At 36.6% G+C, this 19,085-nt stretch overlaps 1 protein-coding gene and 1 pseudogene across 1 annotated transcript; both read left to right on the top strand.

Moving 5' to 3' along the window:
• Positions 1-316: 316 nt before the first annotated feature.
• Positions 317-1,258, top strand: LOC118913460 (olfactory receptor 1509). Its single transcript, XM_036887469.2, has one exon. It carries the CDS (start codon positions 317-319, stop codon positions 1,256-1,258), a length of 942 nt encoding a protein of 313 aa, XP_036743364.2.
• Positions 1,259-12,687: 11,429 nt separating this feature from the next.
• On the top strand, positions 12,688-13,694 carry LOC118913431 (vasculin-like; annotated as a pseudogene).
• Positions 13,695-19,085: the final 5,391 nt, after the last annotated feature.

Below are 19,085 nucleotides of genomic sequence, written 5' to 3'. Positions count from 1 at the left end.
CTGATAATAAAAAAGCAATTTAGATAGAAATGTGGAGTCACTTCAGTTAGTTCCAGTCCTATAATATTAAAGCTTAATTATTATTATTATTTTATTAAGGTATCATTGATATACAATATTATTCTCAGGTTTCACATGAGCAACATTGTGGTTACTACATTCCCCCCTATTATCAAGTCCTCACCACATACCCCATTATAGTTACTGTCCATCAGCATAGTAAGATGTTATAGAGTCACTACTGGTCTTCCCTGTGTAAAGCTTAATTATTAAAGCTTAATGTTTTCTGCCCCAAGGTCCTTTGGAAACTCATTGGATGGATGCTGTAAACGAAACAAGAATCACTGAATTTGTCTTTTTGGGACTCACTGATAACTGGGCACTGGAGATACTATTTTTCATGGCATTCTCAGTTACATACATGCTAACCCTTTTGGGGAACATTCTCATTGTGGTTACCACAGTCTTTACTCCACGTCTCCACACCCCCATGTATTTCTTCCTGAGCAACCTATCCTTCATTGACATTTGCCACTCATCTGTCACTGTGCCCAAGATGCTGGAGGGCTTGCTTTTAGTAAGAAAGACCATTTCCTTTGACAACTGCATTGCACAGCTCTTCTTCCTCCATCTGTTTGCCTGTGCTGAGATCTTCCTGCTGACTATTATGGCCTATGATCGTTATGTGGCCATCTGTGCTCCTTTACACTACACCAGTGTGATGAACATGAGGGTCTGTGTTCAACTTGTCTTTGCTCTCTGGTTGGGAGGTACTGCTCACTCACTGGTGCAGACCTTCTTGACCATTCGTCTGCCTTACTGTGGCCCCAACGTTATTGACAGCTACTTCTGTGACGTGCCTCCTGTCATCAAGCTGGCCTGCACAGATACATACCTCACTGGAATGCTGATTGTATCCAATAGTGGAACCATCTCCCTCACCTGTTTCCTGGCTCTGGTCGCCTCCTACATGGTCATCCTGGTTTCTCTTAGAAAACAGTCAGTGGAAGGTCGCCAGAAAGCCCTGTCCACCTGCTCAGCCCACTTCATGGTGGTTGCTCTCTTCTTTGGGCCATGTATCTTCATCTACACCCGGCCAGACACCAGCTTCTCCATTGACAAGGTGGTATCTGTCTTCTACACCATCGTTACCCCTTTGCTGAATCCCCTCATTTACACCTTCAGGAATGAGGAGGTAAAAAGTGCCATGAAGCATCTCAGAGAGAAACAAGTATTTTTCATGAAATCATGTACATAATGGGATTGGAGTTGCAGATATACTATGGCCATATCTTTAATGAGAGAGCAACAGCAAACAATCAAAATCACTAGGTGAAATGGCATGGAGCAGGGCAGACTTTGGCATTAAAGAAAGAGACTTCTTAGCTGTTACTTTAATAAAGGAAAACATCATGGTTGAACGTGCAAGTAAAAGAATCTGGGAAAGTTTAAAGGCAACTTCTGCTTTCACCAGTAAAAGAACATAATATGGAGCATGTACTCAGTTTCAGGAACAGGTACAGTTGCACGAGAACCTATTTTCTTGATTTGTTTTGTTCTGTGGGTATTGCCTCTAGGAAGCTATACATTATGCCTGTGTTTTACACATAATGGTGGTTTCAATCTTGCTTTCAAATATATTTCCAAGGTGTTTATTTAAACCTTTACTTATTAATATTGAATTAAATTTTACTTTGAATGTGATTCTCTGTCATTATTGCTAGGTCTATTTTACACTTTTCATAGTACTTTTTTTTTTGGTATCATTAATCTACAATTACATGAGGAACATTATGTTTACTAGACTCCCCCCTTCACCAAGTCCCCCCCACAAACCCCATTACAGTCACTATCCATCAACGTAGTAAGATGCTGTAGAATCACTACTTGTCTTTGTGTTGCACAGCCCTCCCCGTGCCCCCCCCACATTATACATGCTAATCTTAATGACCCCTTTCTTTTTCCCCCAGCCTTATCCCTCCCTTCCTACCCATCCTCCCCAGTTCCTTTCCTTTTGGTAACTGTTAGTCCATTGTTGGGTTCTGTGATTCTGCTGCTGTTTTGTTCCTTCAGTTTTTTCTTTGTTCTTATACTCCACATATGAGTGAAATCATTTGGTACTTGTCTTTCACTGCCTGCCTTATTTCACTGAGCATAATACCCTCTAGCTCCATCCATGTTGTTGTGAATAGTAGGATCTGTTTTCTTCTTCATAGTAGTTTTTAAAATTAAGGTATCATTGATATACACTCTTATGAAGGTTTCACATGAAAAACAACATGGTTAAAAAAAAAGGAAAAACGGCGTGGTTACTACATTCACCCATATCATTAAGTCCCCCCCACGCCCCATTGCAGTCATTGTCTATCAATGTAGTAAGATGCCACAGAGTCACTGTGTGTCTCCTATGTGCTACACTGTCTTCCCCATTTTCAAAGTAATTTTATTTTAACAAAATCAAGGTAAAGATGTATAAAGAACTTATTTTAAAATAAACTTTATTGAAGTACAGTTATATAAATATGCCCATTTTAAGTGTACAGTTTGCTATATTTTGGCAAAGGTGCATATATACTCATATAACTACCTCCCCAGTCAAGATATGGAATATTTCCATCACCTAAAAAGTTTCTTTAGTCCCTTCTCAGCCAATCCCTCTATCTACATCCAAGCATCAAGGATGTTTTCTGTTACTATAAATTAGATTGGTCTTTTCATACAAATTGAATCATACAGTATGTTCTACTCTGGACCTAGCTTCTGCTCTGCTTGTTGTTTTTCAGCATGTCCTTTTGAGTAGCAGTAGTTTGCTCCTTTATTGCTGAGTAATATTTTATTATATGTATATACCACAATTTGTTTATTCATTCATTTATTGATGGACATTTGGGTATTTCTGATTTTTGATAGTTATGAATAAAGTAGCTATAAACATTCACTTACAGGTTATTTTTGACACACGTTTTCATTTCTCTTGGGTAATACCTAGGGGTAGAGTTATTGGATCACATAGTGAGTAAATGTTTAACTTGTAAGAAACTACAAGACTTTTTCAAAATAGTTGTATGATTTTATGCTCTCATCAGAAGAGTTTAATGTCCAACAACTGGTATTGTCAATCTTTAATTTTTGGCATTCTAGTGAGTGTGTGTTTCTGTTCTTCATTTCCCTAATGACAGATGAGATTGAGAATCTTTTCATTTGCTTAATATCCTTTCCTTTATCATGTTTTGTGATGTGTTTGTTGAAATATTTTGCTCATTTATTATTTTTTGTCTTTGCATTGTGTTATAAGAGCCCATATATTCTGGATACAAGACCTTTGTTGGATATATGTCACGTCAATATTTTTTCTCATCTTCTGGCTTGTAGTTTTATTTTCCAAATGATGTTTTATTTTATTTTTTATTTTGGTATTATTAATGTACAATTACTTGAACAACATTATGCTTACTAGACTCCCCCTATTTTCAAGTACCCCCAACATACCCCATTACAATCACTGTCCATCAGTGTAGTAAGATGCTATAGAATTACTACTTGTCTTCTCTGTATATACTGCCTTTCCCGTCTCCCCCCACCCCCTACATTATGTGTGATAATTGTAATCTCCCCCTTTCCCCCTTATCCCTCCCTTCCCACCCATCCTCCCCAGTCCCTTCCCCTTTAGTAACTGTTAGTCCATTCTTGGTTTCTGTGAGTCTGCTGCTGTTTTGTTCCTTCAGTTTTTTCTTTGTTCTTATACTCCACAGATGAGTAAAATCATTTGATATTTGTCTTTCTCCACCTGGCTTATTTCACTGAACATAATACCCTCTAGTTCCATCCATGTCTTTGCAAATGGTAGGATTTGTTTTCTTCTTATGGCTGAATAATATTCCATTGTGTATATGTACCACATCTTCTTTATCCATTCATCTACTGATGGACACTTAGGTTGCTTCCATTTCTTAGCTATTGTACATAGTGCTGTGATAAACATAGGGGTGCATATGTCTTTTTGAAACTGGGCTGCTGCATTCTTAGGGTAAATTCCTAGGAGTGGAATTCCTGAGTCAAATGGTATTTCTATTTTGAGTTTTTTGAGAAACCTCCATACTGCTTTCCACAATGGTTGAACTAGTTTACATCCAGCAGTGTAGGGGGGTTCCTCTTTCTCCACATCCTCTCCAACATTTGTTGTTGTTTGTCTTTTGGATGTTGACCACCCTAACTGGTATGAAGTGATATCTCATTGTGGTTTTAATTTGCATTTCTCTGATAATTAGCGATGTGGAGGATCTTTCCATGTGCCTGTTGGCCATCTGAATTTCTTCTTTGGCAAAATGTCTATTCAGCTCCTCTGCCCATTTTTTAATTGGCTTATTTGCTTTTTGTTTGTTGAGGTGTGTGAGCTCTTTATAAAATTTGTATGTCAACACCTTGTCAGCTATGTCATTTATGAATATATTCTCCCATAGTGTAGGATGTCTTTTTTGTTCTACTGATGGTGTCCTTTGCTGTACAGAAGATCTTTAGTTTGATATAGTCCCACTTGTTCATTATTTTCTTTTGTTTCCCTTGCCCAGGGAGATATGTTCATGAAGAAGTTGCTCATGTTTATGTCCAAGAGATTTTTTTATTTTTATTTTTTTATTTTTTTTATTTTGGTATCATTAATCTACAATTACAGAAAGAACATTATGTCTACTAGGTTCCCCCCTTCACCAAGTCCCCCCACATACCCTTTCACAATCACTGTCCATCTGCATAGTAAGATGCTGTAAAATCACTACTTGTCTTCTCTGTGTTGAGCAGCCCTCCCCATGCCCCCCACGCACTATACATGCTAATTTTAATGCCCTCTTTCTTTTTCCCTGCCCTTATGCCTCTCTTCCCTCCCATCGTCCCCAGTCCCTTTCCCTTTGGTAACTATTAGTCCATTCTTGGGTTCTGTGATTCTGCTGCTGTTTTGTTCCTTCAGTTTTCCTTTGTTCTTATACTCCACATATGAGTGAAATCATTTGGTACTTGTCCTTCTCCACCTGGCTTATTTCACTGAGCATAATACCCTCTAGCTCCATCCATGTTGTTGCGAATGGTAGGATCTGTTTTTTGCTTGTGGCTGCATAATATTCCATTGTGTATATGCACCACATCTTCTTTATCCATTCATCTACTGATGGACATTTAGGTTGCTTCCATATCTTGGCTATTGTAAACAGTGCAGTGATAAACATAGGGGTGCATCTGTCTTTTTCAAACTGGAGTGCTGTATTCCTAGGGTGAATTCCTAGAAGTGGAATTCCTGGGTCAAACGGTATTTCTATTTTGAGCATTCTGAGGAACCTCCATACTGCTTTCCACAATTGTTGAACTAGTTTACATTCCCACCAGCAGGGTAGGAGGGTTCCCCTTTCTCCACAACCTCGCCAACATTTGTTGTTGTTTGTCTTTTCGATGATGGCGATCCTTACTGGTGTGAGGTGATATCTCATTGTGGTTTTAATTTGCATTTCTCTGATGATTAGCGATGTGGAGCATCTTTTCATGTGCCTGTTGGCCATCTGGATTTCTTCTTTGGAGAACTGTCTATTCAGCTCCTCTGCCCATTTTTTAATTGGATTATTTGCTTTTTGTTTGTTGAGGCATGTGAGCTCTTTATATATTTTGGATGTCAATTCTTTATCAGATCTGTCATTTATGAATATGTTCTCCCATACTGTAGGATACCTTTTTGTTCTATTGATGGTGTCCTTTGCTATACAGAATATTTCTAGCTTGATATAGTCCCACTTGTTCATTTTTGCCTTTGTTTCCCTTGCCCGGGGAGATATGTTCATGAAGAAGTCACTCATGTTTATGTCCATGAGATTTTTGCCTATTTTTTTTTTCTAAGAGTTTTATGGTTTCATGACTTACGTTCAGGTCTTTGATCCATTTTGAGTTTTGTATATGGGGTTATACAATAATCTAGTTTCATTCTCTGACATGTAGCTGTTCAGTTTTGCCAACATCGGCTGTTGAAGAGGCTGCCATTTCCCCATTGTATATCCATGGCTCCTTTATTGTATATTAATTGACCATATATGCTTGGGTTTATATCTGGGCTCTCTATTCTGTTCCACTGGTCTATGGGTCTGTTCTTGTGCCAGTACTAAATTGTCTTGATTACTGTGGATTTATAGTAGAGCTTGAAGTCAGGGAGCGTAATTCCCCCTGCTTTATTCTTCCTTCTCAGGATTGCTTTGGCTATTCGGGGTCTTTTGTGGTTCCATATGAATTTGAGAAGTATTTGCTGTAGTTCATTGAAGAATGCTGTAGGTATTTTGTTAGGGATTGCATTGAATCTGCAGATTGCTTTAGGCAGGATGGCCATTTTGACAATATTAATTCTTCCTAGCCAAGAGCATGGATGAATTTCCATTTATTAGTGTCCTCTTTAATTTCTCTTAAGAGTGTCTTATAGTTTTCAGGGTATAGGTCTTTCACTTCCTTGGTTAGGTTTTTTCCTAGGTATTTTATTCTTTTTGATGCAACTGTGAATGGAATTGTTTTCCTGATTTCTCTTTCTGCTAGTTCATTGTTAATGTATAGGAATGGCACAGATTTCTGCATATTAATTTTGTATCCTGCAACTTTGCTGAATTCAGATATTAGTTCTAGTAGTTTTGGAGTGGATTCCTTAGGGTTTTTATGTACAATATTATGTTATCTGCAGACAGTGACAGTTTAACTTCTTCTTTACCAATCTGGATGCCTTTTATTTTTTTGTGTTGTCTGATTGCCATGGCTAGGACCTCCAGTACTATGTTGAATAGAAGTGGGGAGAGTGGGCATCCTTGTCCTGTTCCTGATCTTAAAGGAAAAGCTTTCAGCTTCTCACTGTTAAGTATAATGTTGGCTATGGGTTTGTCATATATGGCCTTTATTATGTTGAGGTACTTGCCCTCTATACCCATTTTGTTGAGAGTTTTTATCATGAATGGATGTTGAATTTTGTCAAATGCTTTTTCAGCATCTATGGAGATGATCATGTGGTTTTTGTCCTTCTTTTTGTTGATGTGGTAGATGATGTTGATGGATTTTCTAATGTTGTACCATCCTTGCATCCCTTGGATGAATCCTATTTGATCATGATGGGAGATCTTTTTAATGTATTTTTGAGTTCGGTTTGCTAATATTTTATTGAGTATTTTTGCATGTATGTTCATCAGGGATATTGGTCAGTAATTTTCTTTTTTTGTGGTGTCTTTGCCTGGTTTTGGTATTAGAGTGATGTTGGTCTCGTAGAATGAGTTTGGGAGTATTCCCTCCTCTTCTACTTTTTGGAAAACTTTAAGGACATTGGGTATTAGATCTTCTCTAAATGTTTGATAAAATTCAGCAGTGAAACCACCTGGTCCAGGTGTTTTGATCTTAGGTGTTTTTTTGATTACCAATTCAATTTCTTTGCTGGTAATTGGTCTGTTCAGATTTTTGTTTCTTCCTTGGTCAGCCTTGGAAGGTTGTATTTTTCTAGAAAGTCATCCATTTCTTGTAGGTTATCCAGTTTGTTAGCATATACTTTTTCATAGTATTCTCTCATAATTCTTTGTATTTCTGTGGTGTCTATAGGGATTTTTCCTTTCTCATTTCTGATTCTGTTTATGTGTGTAGACTCTTTTTTTCTTGATAAGTCTGGCTACGGGTTTCTCTGTTTTGCTTATTTTCTTGAAGAAGCAGCTCCTGCTTTCATTGTTTCTTTCTATTGTTTTATTCTTCTCAATTTTATTTATTTCTGCTCTAATCTTTATTATGTCCCTCCTTCTACTGACTTTGGGTCCTATTTGTTCTTTCTATTTTAGTTTCATTAATTGTGAGTTTAGATTGTTCATTTGGGATTGTTCTTCTTTCCTCAGGTAGGCCTGTTTGTAATATATTTCCCTCTTAGCACAGACTGCACTGCGTCCCACAGATTTTTTTTAATTTTTTAATTTTAATTTTAATTTTATTTTTTTTGAGAGGGCATCTCTCATATTTATTGATCAAATGGTTGTTAACAACAATAAAATTCTGTATAGGGGACTCAATGCACAATCATTAATCAACCCCTAGCCTAATTCTCAACAGTCTCCAATCTTCTGAAGCATAACGAACAAGTTCTTACATGGTGAACAAGTTCTTACATAGTGAATAAGTTCTTACATGGTGAACAGTGCAAGGGCAGTCATCACAGAAACTTTCGGTTTTGATCAAGCATCATGAACTAGAAACAATCAAGTCAGATATTATTCGTTTGATTTTTATACTTGATTTATATGTGAATCCCACATTTCTCCCTTATTATTATTATTATTATTTTTAATAAAATGCTGAAGTGGTAGGTAGATGCAAGATAAAGGTAGAAAATATAATTTAGTGCTGTAAGAGGGCAAATGTAGATGATCAGGTCTGTGCCTATAGACTAAGTATTAATCCAAGCTAGACAAGGGCAACAAAACATCCATGGATGCAGAAGATTTCTCTCAAAACAGGGGGGTGAGGTTCTAAACCTCACCTCTGTTGATCCCCAATTTCTCACCTGATGGCCCCCCTGCGACTGTGACTCTGTTAGGTTGTTCCTCCCTTGAGGAATCTTACCCACTTCTGGCTAACCAGTCATCTTCCGGGGCCATACAGGGAAATGTAAAGTTGGTAAGTGAGAGAGAAGCAATATTCTTTGAAAAGGTGAGCTTTTTACTTCTTTGCAGATTTATGCCCTGTGGCTTCTATGCCCAGCATTTGTCTTGAGGTATCTTTACCACTTGGAAGAATTATGATACTCGGTAATTTTCGATATGAGGCACAAATTCTACTAAAGTGCTGTAATTAGGAAGGAAGAAGAAAAGCTATAGAAGTAGCAGATGGAAGAAAACATGGGAAGATTGATTATTTCTTTGACATGTCTTCTTGTAGAGTAACATAAGCATGTATAGGTTTTAACAAACTACTAATTAAATTGCATACACACATTAACATAATAGGAATACATCTATATAACAAAAGCAGACTTACAATTACCAGCCATATCCAGTGAAACCAAGAAAAACAGTTAGGTACCGTAGGCATTTGTGAAAACTTATCAACGATATGATGGATATTGTCTAACTGAATTTGAATAGTTTGAGAAAAATCAGACAAATTAAAACAACACATTCCTGGGAACTTTTCACATCCCATATGTTCTTTTAACAGTAGATAGTCTATAGTCGCACGATTTTGGAGCACTGCAACTTGCATTTCTCCTAATTCTTGGTTGAGTTCCGACAGTATAAATCCAGTCAAATTTGTTGTTTTACTGTATGTGCAGGCCAGCTTAGATATCTCCTTCTTCATTCCAATGGCAAGTCCAGGAACTGGTGGGATGAATGCAGCTACAACTGCAACAGCGCCAGGATCTTTGTTGAAGTTTTTTGATGATCATCTTCTGGAATGACTCTTCCAGAGGATGTTGATGTTGGAAGTTCTTCTTCATATGGTATCTTAATTCATTTTCTTGGTAGCCAAATTAGGCTTTCATCGTCTGTATAAACACCAACAAACCCTTTGCCCACACTTTGATATGACCTTTATACCATTGTGAAGAACCTATTGGAGATCACCACACAGAACTCCTTTTTTTTTAAGAGAAAGGAATATTATCAGAAAAATGTACTTCCATAGCTGATCATCTGACACCCTTTAAAAGATCAAAATTAAGAAAATGAAAGCATGCATTAATCGTTGATTTGCAGTTAGTTTTACCCTATCAGGGAGTAATCCCCCTTTTTCTTTTTCTTTCTTTTTTTTGTAATCATTAATCTACAATTACATGAAGAATATTATGTTTACTAGGCTCTCCCCTACACCAAGTCCCCCCCACAAACCTCATTACAGTCACTGTCCATCAGCATAGCAAAATGTTGTAGAATCACTACTTGTCTTCTCTGTGTTGCACACCCCTCCCCTTTCTCCCACCCCCCCATTATGCATGCTAATCATAATACCCCCTTTCTTCTTCCCTCCCTTATCCCTCCCTACCCACCCATCCCACAGATTTTGTGTTGTTGAATTATTGTTGTCATTTGTCTCCATATATTGCTTGATCTCTGTTTTCATTTGGTCACTTATCCATTGATTTTTTTTAGGAGCATGTTAATAGACCTCCATGTATTTGTGGGCTTTTTCATTTTCTTTGAGTAATTTATTTCTAGTTTCATACCTTTGTGATCTGAAAAGCTGGTTGGTACAATTTCAATCTTTTTGAATTTACTGAGGTTCTTTTTGTGGCCTAGTATATGGTCTATTCTTGAAAATGTTCCATGTGCACTTGAGAAGAATGTGTGTCCTGTTGCTTTTGGATGGAGTGTTCTGTAGATGTCTGTTAGGTCTATCTGTTCTAATGTGTTGTTCAGTGCCTCTGTCTCTTTACTTATTTTCTGTCTGTTTCATCTGTCCTTTGGCATGAGTGGTGTGTTGAAGTCTCCTAAAATGAATGCATTGCATTCTATTTCCCCCTTTAATTCTGTTATTATTTGTTTCACATGTGTAGGTGATCCTGTGTAGGGTGCATAGGTATTTATAATAGTTATATCCTCTTGTTGGACTGACCCTTTTATCATTATGTAATGTCCTTCTTTGTCTCTTGTGACTTTCTTTGTTTTGACGTCTACTTTGTCCTATACAAGTACTGCAACTCCTGTTTTTTTTCTCTATATTAGTTGCATGAACCAAATGATGTATTCTGAAGAGCATAAATTTAAATTTTGATTGACTTAATTTATCAATTTTTTATTTTTAGGGTTGATGTTTTTTGAGCCTTAAGAAATCTTTGCCTACCCCAATGTCTTAAGAGTTTCTTCTAGAAATTTTATAGTTTCAGGTTCAAATTTTAGGTCTGTGAACCTTTTTAAGTTTACTTTGATATATGGTGCAAGATAAGGGTCCCCATTTATCCAGTTGATCTAGCACCATTTGAAAAGATGATTCTTTCCCATTGAATTAGCTTGACACCTTTGTTGAAAGTCAGTTGACCCTTTAAGTGGGAATTTATTTTTGGCTTCTTTATTTTGTTCCATTAATCTATATGTCTATACTTAAACCAATAGAATGTTGTTTTGGTTACTTTAGCTTAATAATAAATCTTGAAGTTATGTAGTGTGAGCCCTCAAACTTTGTTTTTCTTTTTTAAAGTTGTTTTGCTATTTCAGATCCTTTATATTTCCATGTAAATTTTTATAGAAAGCTTGCATATTTCTATAAAAAACAATATTAGAACTTAAGTTAGGATTGCATTGAATTTATAGATGAATTTGGGAAAGAACTGTTACCTTAATAGTATGTAACCTCTCAATCCATCAACATGATATATCCCTTCATTTATTTAGGTTTTCTTTAATTTTTCTCCACAACGTAGTAATTTTCATTTGTAACCACATGTATTTAATTTATCCCCGAGTATTTTGTTTGTTGATGTTATTGTTAATTTCATTTAGAATTGTTTATAGGTAGTCTGTAGAAATAAAATTAATTTATATAAATCAACTTCATATCAGGTGAGCTTGCTAAATTTACTTACAAGTTCTGCGAGCTTGTTAGGGTTTTCTACATTCATGGTGATGTCATCTGCAAATGAGACAGTTTTACTTTTTCCTTACCAAACCGTATGACATTTATTTCTCTTGTCTTGTTGTACTGACTAGATCTTGTAGTACAGGGTTTTGGCACCAGTGATTTGAGCAGCTTTGTTCTTTATTGTAGAGGTTAGTTTTCAGTCTTTTACCATCAACCATGATATTTTATTTTTCCTAGATGCCCTTTGTACACATGAGGAAATTTCTTCCTTTAGATAGTTTGCTGAGTTTTAAACATGAGTGGGCATTGATTTAATCAAATTCTTTTTTGCTTCTGTTGAGATAATTATAACACTTTTTTTCTCTATAACCCTGTTACTGTGATGAATTACATTGATTTATATTCAAATGTTAATTCAACTCTGCCTTGTTGGGATAAAGTTTATGTGGTCATAATGGATTCTGCTTTCTACATATTAGTATGTTGTGAAGAATGTTTGAATCTATGCTGGCTATTGGTCTGAAGTTTTATTTTCTTACAATGTCTTTGTCTGGATTTTGTATCAGTAATGTCAGCCTCATAAAAAGAGTTGGGAAATGTTTCTCTATGTTTGTAGAGAGTTTATATAATATTTTAAAAAATTCTTTAAATATTTGGAGCAGAAAGTGATGGCTTGAATTGAATAGCTGTTTTGGATATGGTTTGATGGTAGATTGGATGACAGGTCAAAGACAATTTGATAGATTGAATTTAGAGCAGGAAAGTGGTGAGGGAAAGAGAAGAACAAGAGATTCTTAGGTCTTGTAATTGAATAACCTGGAACAAAAGACTCTTATGTCCTGTAATTGAATAACCAGGAATAGCTATGCCTTCCAGTTTGGTGGTCCATTTTTGCCACTTGCTATTTATTATAAAATGGAATTTTTATAATATAAACAAACCAGGAATGATAGTAATATGCACTACTGTTGTGAGAGTTCAGTGAGTAATACAAGTAAAAATCACTTAAAAAAGAGCTGGATGCATAGTGTATGATAAAAGTTGCTGCTGTTGTTGTTACTATACTTTTATACTCCACCTTTACTTCCAGGATGGTGGGCTCCAGCTATTACAGTCCTAGACCTGGAATCCTTCTTTAAATCCTGAATATGGAAGAGAACCAAATCAGAATAAATCTTTAGCTGCAGGTGTATGGGAATATCCTCTGAATCCTAAATCTAGAGCTCCAAGAATGCTGATTATTAAGAAAGGTAATACAAAAGACTTACAGTTATTTGGATTCCCAGTAGTGGGACATCTTCAATCATAGCCAGTTAAGAATGGGACTGGTCCAAGTGTTTATAAAGGCCTGGTCCCAAAACCTGCTGCTCCACCTATAAAACCTACACAATGGAAAAGCCAAACTAAAGAAAATAAAGTAGGGACTTCTTTCCCTCATGAGTCTACATACGGTGTTGGCAACTTTAATGCTTTTAAATCAACTTTCAAGAATTTTAGTCCATCAACAACTTCAGTGAAAGAGTGTAATAGCTCAAATTGCTCTTCACCTGTTGACAAACTTAATCAGCAGCCTCGCCTAACCAAAGTGACATGTATGTGCACTGATAAGAAGAGTGAGTTTTTGAAAGCACTGAAAAGGGACAGAGTAGAAGAACGTGAAGATGAAAGCCATGCTGGCTCAGGGAAGGGTGATGACTCATTTAATTTGCATAATAGCAATAGTACTCACCACGAAAGAGGTATAAACCGAAACTTTGATGAAAACGAAATTCCGCAAGAGGGTGGTAATGCTTCAGTGATTTCCCAACAGATTATTTGGTCTTCAACCTTGCCACAAACTGATGTTCTTTCAGTTTCACTTGAGGCAGAACACAGACTGTTAAGGGAGGTGGGCTGGCATGAAGACAGTGAAAATGATGAAACTTGTGCTCCTTTAACTGAGGATGAAATGAGAGAATTCCAAGTTATTAGTGAACAGTTACAGAAGAATGGTCTGAGGAAAAATGGTATTTTGAAAAACAGCTTGATCTGTGACTTCAAGTTTGGACCCTGGAAAAACAGCACTTTCAAACCACTATTGAGAATGATGTGATGACACAGAGACAAGTAGCAGTGACACGTCAGAGGACGACGATGTGTGAAGGATGTCCTAACAGCTTTAGAGATTTTACATCTCTCATACAGTTTGGGGTGAATTGTAAAAATGAAGAACTATAATTTATGTACTAAAATACCCCATTAGAAGATGATTATTTTGTGGGACTTCAATATGAAGAAAACCAAGAATATTGTGTTGGGCTGTGTTGAGCATTCTTTGTAAATGAATGTTGTAGGAATGAGGACTTTGGTTGATCCAACATTGAATTTCTTCATCACTGCAGCATTTTCTCTGATTAGCAATGTGATGATGTAACAAATGAGATTTTCTCATTTAATAATAAAAAAGTTGTGTAATGTTTTGAAAAAAAATTCTTTAAATACTTGATGAAATGCACTAGTGAAGCTCAGGGTTTTTAAACAAGCCCATCAATTATTCTCCACTGAAGGGAAGGGTATGTCTCCCTGTGTACTAAATGTGGTCTAGTCTTTGGGACTTAGGTGTCACCAGTAGAATGAGGCAGAAGTGATGCCATACAACTTTGGAGGGTAGGCCAGGAAAGGCCATGCAACTTCCCCTGGATTCTTTTGGAAGATTCCCTCTATTGTGGCTACTTCTCAGAACTCACCCACCATGCTGTGAGAACTCAAGCCATATAGAAAAATGACATATAGACATGTCAGTTGACAGCCTCAGTTGTGCCCAGCCTTTGCGACATTCTAGCCTCAGTACCAGAAATGTGGGTGAAGGAAGCTGCAGATAATTCCAGCCCTCAGCCTTTCAAGTCACACCCATTTGATTCTTTCTAACTGAGACATTATGGGACAGACAAAAACTATCCCCACTGTACCCACTGTGAATTCTGAATACATGAACATAATGAAAAGGTTGTTGTTTACACTGAGTTAAGGGTAATTTAGTCTATAGCAATAGTAATCTTCACTAAAGATATCTGGGCCTGACAATTCCTTTGTAGGAAAGTTTTAAATTATAAGTTAAATTTCTTTAATCAATACAGGAGATTATTTACACTTTCTGATGTTTCTGGTGTCAATTATAGAAATTTATGTTGATCAAAGAATTTGTCTGAAATACTTTCGTGTTGCATGAATGTTTTTGCCATTACTTGAAATGGGAAATACTGAGGGAGAAGTTTTCTTTATTTTAGGGTGGGATTTAAAGTTCTGCTACATTTGTGATCCAAGTGTGGATGATATGTGAGTCTTGGACTTGGGTTGGAGGTCATGTCTGGAGACACAAATTTATGGTATCGGCAGTAAGTAGAGGGTATTTAAATTCACAAGATCGGATGAGATCATTAGGGAGGTATTATATATAAAGAAATAAAGCTTGAGACAAACTTTTGAGGCTTTTTCTTAAGCTTCATTAGTATGGGTGGGTGTAGAGTCTGTCTCTTTATTCTAGGGTGAGCTTGGTCTCACTCCTAAAATGTGGCCTTTTTGGATCTCAACTGAGGTTTTTTGCATGTTCCATGATGTCTGTCCACTCTGTCTGGTAGAAAGGCAAACTTTTCCTAGCTCTGTGCAAGCTCTGGTAGTTTTTTTGGTTTACAATTCCCTGGTATTTGTTCTTAACACTTATGCATGTACAGCTTGAGTCTTGGCTAAATAACAGGCTGTGTGTGCATACACGTTGTGAACCAATACCAGGAAATTGTAAGCAAGAAACTCCCTCTGCAGTTTTCTGGGTCACTTTCTCACCATAGCTCACTTCTTCTGTATACTCTGCCCAACAAACTTTAATCACCCAGCTTCCCCATTCCTGTCACCTTAACTCAGCAAGAGCTCTGTGCTCTTCTTGAGTTCTAAATCTCTGGGCCAACATTGGAATATACTTCCAGGTAGAAAGTCATGACTTACCTCATTTCTTTCATCTTGGTAATCACAGTCCTCAGTTGCTTGTTGTCCAATGTCTGAAGATCATTTTTTAATATATTTTGTCCAGTTTTCTCTTTTTTTTTTTATGGTGGGAAGAATAGTCCATTTGTCACACATAACTAAACTTTAAAACAATTAAAAATGCTTAATAATCTGTGGGTTAAGTAGTTAAATCGTTAAAAACATTTTAAGGGTGAAAGTATGCAAGTAAATTTGAGACAAAAGGACTCATAGAACAAAGGTATGAGACAAAGCAAAAGGGCATAGATTAATTATACCTGGGGAACAGGATGAACAGAGAAATGACAAGGGATATATGCCTGGGTAGGGGATGAAAACTGTGGACTATTTTTAATGACTGCATTAGAAATTTGGACTTATTTAATAGGTAATGGGGTGCATTCTATCATGCATGACCCTCATAATATTGGGAAAATCCTTCATTTTGAAATAGATATGGCTCCGTGAATGTTACAAGATATGACTCATAACTTTGTGCCTTAGATTGTGATAGAGACCCTAGAATGTGAAAGAATAAAGAACTGTAGGAACTGAAATATCCTGATAGTATAAAGCCCAGCTGGCCCCCAGCTCTGGCCATTATTTTCCTTTAGAGCCACCCGGTCTGGTCAGCTGGACTCTCATGCCATTCTCACCACCTGTGTCTTCTAACACTGATTCTTTTCATCTCACAACATACAGTGGTCTAAAACAGTGTTTCTCAAATATAGTGTGCATACAAATCACTTGGGGAGCTTTTAAAAATACATATTTTAATTGAGTAGGCCTGGTTTGGGGCCTGAGATTCTGCATTTATAACAAGCATCTAAGTGATGCTGACCTGCTGGTCCAAAGACCACAGTTTAAATATGTCTCTAGTAAATAACTATATAGTGTCTCCATATCTTCCCATACTTGAAGCTTGCATATAATGCTTTTGAGATTTCTAGATGGTTTTTTCTTTTTTTTACAAGTAATGTGGTGAATGAAACAAATGAGAGTAAAAATACACTATATTTTTCTTCTCTATTTTGTAAGAATGTGCTTGGGGCAACTTACAAAATCAAAACATAAGAAATGTAGTGTTAAATAAAAGAAAAATCAGAATTTATAAGATTGGAGCAATGTATGTACCAAGAGATAGTGATAAGGTAGTTTTTGCACTTAAAAGCTAAATTTAGTTTGAGCTTCTTGGAAGTTGAGACAAAGAAAAGAAGAAAGGGTTATAGATGGTATGGTAGATAAAGGTCCTGCAAAGATGTCTACATCCCAATCCCTTAAGCCTATCAATATGTCAAGCTGCATCACAAAGGCAGATCCAGGTGGACCCAGTGTAATCACAAGGGTTCTTAAACATGGAAGAGAGAAGCAGAAGAGAATCAGAGGGAGATGTGAAGCCAGAAAGATTTAGCATTGCCAGCTTTGAAGATACACGAAGTGGGCCGCAAACCTAGGAATCAGGGTGGCCTCTAGAAGCCTGAAAAGGGAAGGAAATGGATTCTCCCCTATCCCCTTCAGAAAAGAATGTAACCAAACTTACAGTTAAAGATGAATAACTCCTGGGGATCTAATGCATAGCATGGTGACTATAGTTAACAATACTGTATTGTATGCTTGAGTGTTACTAAGCAAGCCCATCTCAAGTGTCCCAGACACTGCTCCCCTCCAACAAATAAGGCAACCATGTGAGGTGATTGATGTGTTCATTAGTTTGATTGTGGCACTCATTTCACAATATATGCATATATCAAATTTTGTTGTACACTTTAAATACCTATGTTTTTGTCAATCATACCTCAATAAAGATGGGGAAAAAAGCTCTAGAAAGAATGCAGCTGTGTTGACACCTCAAGTTCAGCCCAGGAAGGTTCATGTTGAACTTCTAACCCCCAGAACTGTAAGAGAATAAATATGTGCTCTTTTCAAACTTCTAAGTTGTGGCAAGTTGTTATAACAGCAACAGGAAATTAACAGCAACAGAAATTTACAGCAGCAATAGGAAATTAAAATTTTTTATATGGGATTTTTTTTGTCTAACAAAGGAAGCACATGAAAAAGACTACAAAGCCCTACTGAGAAAACTTGGACAGATAGAGATGTACACATGCTCCCCCATGGGAATAAAAAGCATTGTTAATATAGTGGGCTTTCTTAAATCGATTTATAAATTTAATGTACTAAATAAAACCCTGTGGATTTTTTGGGTAAATTTTCCAATATAATCTAAAGTTTATTTGATGAAATAAACAGGTGAAAATGTTTAAGAGAGTGCTTGGATTGACATAATTCCAGAGCTGTTGATTTCCTGAATTAGTGTCACTCATTGGACTGAATTATATCAGTTATTGCAGAATGGACGAACTCCATGACAAATTCTTTAGGTAGAGAGGACACTGTGACCAAAGTGGGTAGGATTGAGAGGATCCTACAGATGGTCAGACAGCTGCTGTATGAAATAGTTATGCTTTTAATGGAAACAATGAAATGAAAGAGAATATACTTAATACTAAAAAATATATCTAGTCTTTCTTTGCTTATTCTGAAAGGATTGGATTCTTTAGAAATGGGGCCTTTGGGTGACTGTTTTACCAAGTTCTGTTAACTTGTAGAAACAATGCTTATAAGTATTCTAGAGAACTGGATGCTAGATAATATGGACATCCATCCACATATACAATATAAAGTGGGTGACTCACTAACTCTGGCGAGAAGGTAAGAAATGATTGAAATGACAGAAAACACTCAAAAGGACAAAGATTCAAAAGCAGTTTATTATTAAAAAACTCAGGACATGCTCATGAAAATATCTAAACCCTTTAGTTCAGACTGACCAACAAATGTAACATGTTGTTAATCCCCTACAATTTTCATATAAAACTTAAGCCAATATCAGAGTTTTATATATTTATGATGAAATTAGGCCCAAATATCACTACTGTACACACTTGAAAAACTTAGAAAAATGCCTCTGCTCTGGACTCTTATATGCATAGATTTTCATACCCACTAATACCTTTTATGCAGAAATAAATTCCTAATGTCTTATTTGTTTATTTATATTATGACAATATTAGTTACTCAATTGCACAGAAGATGACTGTAGTCTGAAGAACTCAATTGTTGAATACAAAGTTGCTGAACACATTTCTATATGGATAAATAATGATTCCTGTCTCCCCTTTAAAGTAAGCTAACCACAGTGCCAATAGTCCAGATAGTTTCATTTTATTCTTTACTTCATTATTTATTCAGTGAGTAGCTAAACACGTTATTTTATCCCCAAGTCTAAAAGGCTGTCTCTGTGAAATGGAGAATAAATGTTTTATTTTATCTCCCCAGAGAGTTGTAAGGATTCATGCGATTAAAAGTGGGTAGTATTAGAAATTTTGCCTTAATAAAAGAAAAGAAAAAATGACACTGTTGTTCCACTGTGGCTTTAGCAGCTGCCACCCTAATGACTGCCGTGAAGCATTGTCCTGTGTGGTCACATTGAGTGTGTTCCTCTGCGCAGCTGATTTCTGCACAAGGCAGTTCTT

Source organism: Manis pentadactyla, chromosome 11, assembly GCF_030020395.1.
Source record: "Manis pentadactyla isolate mManPen7 chromosome 11, mManPen7.hap1, whole genome shotgun sequence".
NCBI classification, from domain to species: domain Eukaryota; kingdom Metazoa; phylum Chordata; class Mammalia; order Pholidota; family Manidae; genus Manis; species Manis pentadactyla.
This window is presented reverse-complemented; position numbering and strand designations above follow the sequence as displayed.

Coding starts and splice junctions, on each gene's coding strand:
- LOC118913460 (XM_036887469.2), top strand. CDS start 317: ATGGATGCTGTAAACGAAACAAGAATCACTGAATTTGTCTTTTTGGGA.